At 38.0% G+C, this 6,494-nt stretch overlaps 2 protein-coding genes across 2 annotated transcripts in view; one reads left to right on the top strand and one right to left on the bottom strand.

Annotated features, from left to right (window-relative positions):
* LOC110055112 (uncharacterized) overlaps nucleotides 1-924 on the top strand; it is a 3,459-nt gene extending 2,535 nt beyond the window's left edge. Inside the window, exons 6-7 of the mRNA XM_089295621.1 lie at nucleotides 151-345; nucleotides 460-924. Of these exons, the coding sequence (XP_089151747.1) occupies nucleotides 151-345; nucleotides 460-614 (350 nt within the window). The 3' untranslated portion in view covers nucleotides 615-924. The remainder of the gene's footprint in view (nucleotides 1-150; nucleotides 346-459) is intronic.
* On the bottom strand, nucleotides 612-1,709 carry LOC149108006 (uncharacterized). The gene is made up of 2 exons (XM_089295611.1): nucleotides 1,463-1,709; nucleotides 612-1,093 (listed from the first exon to the last, which is right to left on the bottom strand). The coding sequence occupies exons 1-2, from the start codon at nucleotides 1,624-1,626 to the stop codon at nucleotides 937-939; spliced, it is 321 nt and encodes a 106-aa protein (XP_089151737.1). The 5' UTR covers nucleotides 1,627-1,709; the 3' UTR covers nucleotides 612-936.
* Nucleotides 1,710-6,494: the final 4,785 nt, after the last annotated feature.

Genomic DNA, 6,494 nt, shown 5'->3' with positions numbered 1-6,494 from the left:
CGTTCCATTTGAAATCAGCAACTTCTTTGCTGGTTTACCAGGCATTTGACAATAAAACAGAATTAATTATGTTATTTCTGTATAATAGAGATTTTTTCCTAGGGCGTTGAATGACATAATTATGTTAAAAAGTTTGTTTACCTGTTTTAGAATATGTCACTGAAATCTACCAGACCATGATCACAACACCAAGACAGGAACTGAAGCAGTTAGAAGAGGAACTGAAACAGCAGGTACCCGAGCCAATGCACTCGATGCTTGAAAAGGAGTCAAGGGAGGATACCATTCAAAAGCATAAATCACAAAAGCTGAAAGAAACTGTTGTTTGCCCCCCAACATGTACAGGTAAATGGGCTAGCACTTATTGTACAAGCCTATATATTCAACTAGACACAACATTCTACAACGCCATTGATTGAAATAAAGCTTATTTATGTTTTATCTAATTCCACATTTCAGAAGCAGAGTTGCAGACTTTAATGCAGAATCAAGGAGTTCAATCCACCACATCCACAAGAAGTACTGGGACAAGGTCTTATAAGCGTCGAAAGTGTGGCCAACCAAAACGAGGACATGTGTGTCCAAATAATGACAATGATGAAACTCAATCATGACCAAAGAGCAGTTCAATGTATTATATTACTTTTTTATATAACAAGAATTATTTTGTGACTTTTTTAAGACATTTTTTTTACAATGGTTTGTTCTTGAAAAAAAGTTATGTTAAATTCACTTGAAGAAAATGACAACAATCACAGAAGATCAATAATGTGTTTCATCTACTAAGAAAATTAATACTGGTACTTATACTAGCTATTATTATGAGTAGATATAAAAACAGTGCTGACTATTATACATTACACTTCATACAGTTTTGCATGGACATGTGCATGTGCTATGAAGAATAAACTAACACTGATTCCATTATATGCTGCATTAGTCCTCTTCGAAGCCATGGTACTGCCCATTCTCACTAGGAAAGGCTTTCCTAATAGCACTGTAGGCACAGCAAGGAAGAGGGTACCGCTTTGAGCTTCCAACAAAGTCCCACAAGAGTCGAGTAAACTGTCTGTATGAGACTGATCGCAGAAACCTTAAATGAGTGAGGAAAAAAAAAGAGATTGTTATTCACTAGCAACTGTTGATTATTATGACAGAACCTGATAATTTTTGCATTCAGCTTTGTTGTTAATAATACAGTGTATGCAGAACAAAACCTAAATTTTATTAAAAGATATATGCAACTTTATGAGAAAAGCCTTTGACGACAAAGTGATGGCTCAAGTAACTAGGGAAAAAAAATGTCAACTGATAAAAAACTGGAAGCAACAAAATGTATATTGAGAATAGTGGCATCTTTACCTGCACCAAACTACCATGCAGTGTAATACTACAAAAAAATATACATTCAGCAATAAATAAGGGATATCATGTCACAACATTGTTGCAACGAACAACTCACTCTGATTCACTCTTGAGACCTTGGCTAAAAAGGGTCCTGTAGCTTTTTCCAGCTTTTGTTTTAAGGGCCAACGATGCTATTTGTAGAACCCATCGATTCAGACAAACATCATGAAAGCCAGGATGGAGGGTTATACACTGATCCTCTAGATCCACTTGGCTCATAACCTCCCCGACACGATCGATCTCTTTGCAGCAAATGCATTCTTCTGCTTTAGTTACCGCTTCTATCGAACAGTGCGAACATTTACACCTGTAATGGCAAAAATTATTGACTGAAATGTCACGTTTCACTGCTTACAAACCAAGTATATCTTTTGCAAGTTTTATATGTTTCGGATCAATAAAACGCAGTAAGTATAACAAAGTTTGGACTAATAGCTCAATGTGCTGTTTGAGTATGCCCTTGAATATGCTGTTATAATTGCTCTTCTTATTTTCCAGTGCTTCCATGTCCTGCGTGGCCTTCGTCAACTTAGCTTCTATAAATTTGATCTGTTTTACATTAAAACTGTGGGCAAATTCTTCGCCCTGCTTTAAAGCAAGCCCATTGGACTGAAAGAGTGTGGAATCGTGGCATTCAACTTTTCCACCATTGCTCTGTGTTCTTTGATGGAGAAGTTCAGTTTTCCTCCATCACTGGGCTTCAACTGGTACCCTGGCATGGGAAACTCACTCGCCCTTTCTGAACAGCCATCCGCACTTAGAAAGATTGCTTCTTTTGCTTGTAAGATGTCAAACTGCCTGGATCGTTCAGCTGTAAACCTTTTCTTAAACGACTCGTCGCTTTCGCCATTATTGCGCATTTCGGAATGAGCCTCTTTCATGATTATTATGGACGTGCCCCGTTCTACATCGTGCAAGACATAGCAGCACTCAACTAACGTCAAGGAGTTTAAAGCAAAAATACGCACTCAACGTATAGCATCAACCCCATTTTAAAGACGGGGTTTGCAAAAGAGGAGGAAATAAAAAGGAGGAATAAACCTATACATCGAGCAAGAGAAACACAAGCTCGATCAGATAGCTGCAAGAAACATAGGAATGTCTCTAGACAAACGTATAGCTTTCTCAAAGTAAAGCTACGGCGTCTCCGAAGGAAATCCTAGGAGAACAAATATGATATCCGTGATAAGGATCTACCTACTGTGCTTGCAAACAGTTCTAATCATAGCCGGGCCCGGCGTCACAATATGGAATGCAAGTAAGCAACATGTTCACGGTAAATTTCATATTTTGTCCCTCAAAAGCAAATTCATGGAGATTTAAAAGCATATCTTGCAATAGAAATGAGCCTAAACAATGCATAAACACATGGCAAATTAGAGGTGTCAAACTCAACGAGTCGACATGCAGATAACAGCGGAAACCATGCAGACCTATGACCTATAAAAATTTGCCATAGCACGATCTAACGGCTCAACTCCACTAACATTCCTCCTTATTACACAACATGAAGTGCCCTTCATGAACACGAGTGAAGCGACAAGAAAGGTCGAGTGACCGAACAGAGAACGGTAAATATACAAATGTCACGAACCGTAAAAGTCGTGTAGGCTAGTCAACCCCATTTTACCTTGAAAATTAAGAAATTTTAAACCATAGATAAATTTAAACCACAACAAGTATGCTAAAATTTATAAAAAGTAATCCACTATTTGCAAGATTTGAGAACACTCATAGCTTTTTGTTTTACCTGGACAGGGCAACATTTATACATGCCTATCACTAGAGTAGAGGTAAAAACCTTCCAAATAAAGACATCTGTAAATTAAATGTAACAATGTGTTTCACACAACACATCAACAGATTTCCGGTTTTTTCACAACACCTCGTACTTGGTTCAGTATCACAATGTAGGAGCAAGGAAAGACTCTGTTCCAGGCCACTGTTACTTCCGTAAGATTGAGAAGTTTATGAATGAGCACTATGAGGAGGGGGAAAACTACAGAGAGTTTCTAAAGTTGTCCTGTCAAGAAAAGGTAGGAGAAATTTGTTCTTTTTGTTGTGAATGGACTGGATCACCCATAGAAAGATATCTTAAATCAGTTCCTGACCATTCCTGCCTACCGGAATACCACTACCTCTCCTACCAGAAGACCCCAAAAGAAGGGCGTGATCCAGATGACTGGCAGCCAAGGGTCCAAGCGAAGAAAGAGCATGGAGGTGGCAGGCTGGTTTTATTTGACCCAGAGAGCGTTGCTCTATTTGCAGATAAGTTTATTGTCAAATCAAAATGTGTGGTGGATTATCTTCAGCATCTTGAAGTGCTGGAATTTAAAAGGAAAAGGAGAGCAGGAGAAAAGGCAAAGTTAAGTAGGGACGCAAAAGATAAATCATATGAGGATTATCCTTGGACTGAGTTGTGCGAAGATCTAACCAAGCTTAAAAAGCAACGTGTTCCAGAACAAAACAAGTACTTGAACCACCACGGGCTGAAGCAGCATTTGAGAAAGAAGCAAGAGTGAGAAAGTAAAGGCAATTGTAAGACATTCATGCTTGCGGCAGAAGAGTCCTCTCAGAGCTGGCCAACCAACACTGAGAAATGCCCGGACATTGACACAAATGACAACAGGGTAAGTGCTGACAGCAGTGAAACGGATGAAAGTGACAATGATGAGTATGACAGTGATGCCATTGACTCTGGGGGAGAAGATGACTCAAGTGATGTCACTCTTGCATTCATCAATTCAGATGAGGAAGTTACCAATGAGAGGCCAAATGCCACACGCTCAGGGCGAGCCATAACTAGGAGATCCGAAATTGACTTCTCTTTCTTTTGATTTGTTTTTTAAACAACAGCTCTCTGTAGTATAGGGATTGTAAATATTGTCTTCATAGTGAGCACAATAACGTGAAGTAGGGGGATAATAGAGAAATATTAAAAAAGTTGAAATCTAAATATTGTTTGTTCAATTTTTTTTTGGGGGGGGGGTCATCCCAAAAAATGACCGCTATAAGGGGGGGCCATGTGAAAAAATTGGTAAGCTGAGGGGGGGTCATGCGATTTTAAAATGGTGCTTCCCAAATCCCACCAGCCCCCCCCCCCCCTCCCTCATAAAAAATGAACGGTCCCCAATGGAACGTCGGTCGTTTCGCGCTTTTAGGTCGCGCTCGCCTTATGATTAAAAAAAAATTGAGGCAAAACAATTTTTATCGAATAGAACATTCTATAACCTTTGCATTGATATATAATTTGTAGTGGTTGTCTTTGAGTATGGCAAGCCGTTTGTAGCAAAATTCAACCCTTGCAATATGTGTTTAATCCTTTAAATAATGGTTTTATTTAAACATATAAAAAGGCATTCAATCCAATGGCAAATAAAATTTTTGGTTCAATTCAATCTTTTAATTTTCATGATTCAATCCAATACCTGGAATATTGATTCAATCCAATACCTGAAATATTGATTCAATTCAATACCTGGAATGTTGATTCAGTCCAATACCTGGAATATTGATTCAATCAAATACCTGGAATATTGATTCAATCCAATACCTGGAATATTGATTCAGTCCAATACCTGAAATATTGATTCAATCCAATACCTGAAATATTGATTCAATCCAACACCTCGAATATTGATGCAATCCAATACCTCGAATATTGATTCAATCCAATACCTCGAATAATGATTTAATCCAATACCTCGAATATTGATGCAATCCACCTCGAATGTTGATGCAATCTTCCTGGGCCGAGCGCGGTCAACAGGAAGGAGAGTAACTGAGCACTAGAGAGCACTGAAAACATGGCAGGCGAAGGAGAACTAGATTTAGAAGTCAAGTTTCCTAAGTTTCTTGCAGACGTCTTGGATAAAACGGAAATAATTTTTGAGAATTTTGACTCAGAAGTTGCAGAAGCGCACGCCGAAGTTCTTGATCAAACCATTAGTCTGCTTAGGTAAATGAGGCATTGCTACAACCGAGACACAAGGGACACGGAGAATTTAGATTCCATTACTGTCGCTTTTGTAGATGTAAGTTAACCAATTTTTATGTGACAAACATATTTGTTTATTAAAAGCTGTGTGTGCTAGCTTTTTGTGGCAAGTAACATAAACTGTGGCAAATTGTGCTACCACATTGGTCTTTAGTATTGTGCATATTTCTGCTGTCCAATCAGAACTGGCACACTAAACTTTGAACTATTGAATTTTTGCTGTGCTATGTAGACAGTCAAACATTTTTCTCACAAAAACTGCTTGTGTAAACCTGGCTTTATGTTATTTTTGAAATAAGAACCTTTACATTTTACAAGACAGCAATCATTGAACATTGGGATGTGTTTTAAGTTTTTCAATGTTGTTGTCTCATGTTTTGCATTAGTTAACCCGCCTGTGGTACTTCTTTCCTAAAAACGATGTTTTTCTTGATATTCTATGACAAACATTGCACCAATTTGTGGTGAATATTATCGGGTACCCAGGGCTCAAGGCTAACACTACTGCGCAGTAGCCACACATTTCAGTTTTGAATAGTAGATTTTGCACTTTCACTAGCCATTGTGACAATCATGATGGAATGGAGTACTGGTCTACTGGATGAAAACAAAATTGAGAATTATCCTGAGAAAGTAAAACTGAAGAGGATAGAACTAATGAAAACAGGGAAACTATGAGTGGATTTCACGGAAATAATTGCCTCAATAAGCATATAAATATTTAACTATTAAACGGAGATAAAAGAAAATGGTAACACTGATAGAAGTACATCAGAGATTGAACATACCAGTAAGCATATTCAAGAAAAGCAGGATTCGTGTTTGTGGGAGTGAAATTTTCTTAGTGATTATTATTAACATTTTAGATGCAACAAGAAATGTCCAAGATTGACCACTCTTATAAAAACGTCAGTGAAACTGTGTATTAAAAAGGCTGGCTGGTGCAAAGTTAGTTTTGGCTAGTGACATGAGACCTGTTAGTAGCCATTACGCCATTGCACCAAGAATTTAGTCTTGTGTCCTGGGTACTTTTGAAAATAAGATAACAAATTAACGTTGCAACATTTTAACATCTGTTTTGATAAGCACC

The sequence above is a fragment of the Orbicella faveolata genome, unplaced genomic scaffold (assembly GCF_042242905.1).
Source record: "Orbicella faveolata isolate gen_17 unplaced genomic scaffold, um_ofav_v1 contig_26, whole genome shotgun sequence".
In the NCBI taxonomy this organism is placed as follows: domain Eukaryota; kingdom Metazoa; phylum Cnidaria; class Anthozoa; order Scleractinia; family Merulinidae; genus Orbicella; species Orbicella faveolata.
The sequence above is the reverse complement of the archived record's forward strand: the minus strand, read 5'-3'. Positions and strand labels throughout refer to the sequence as shown.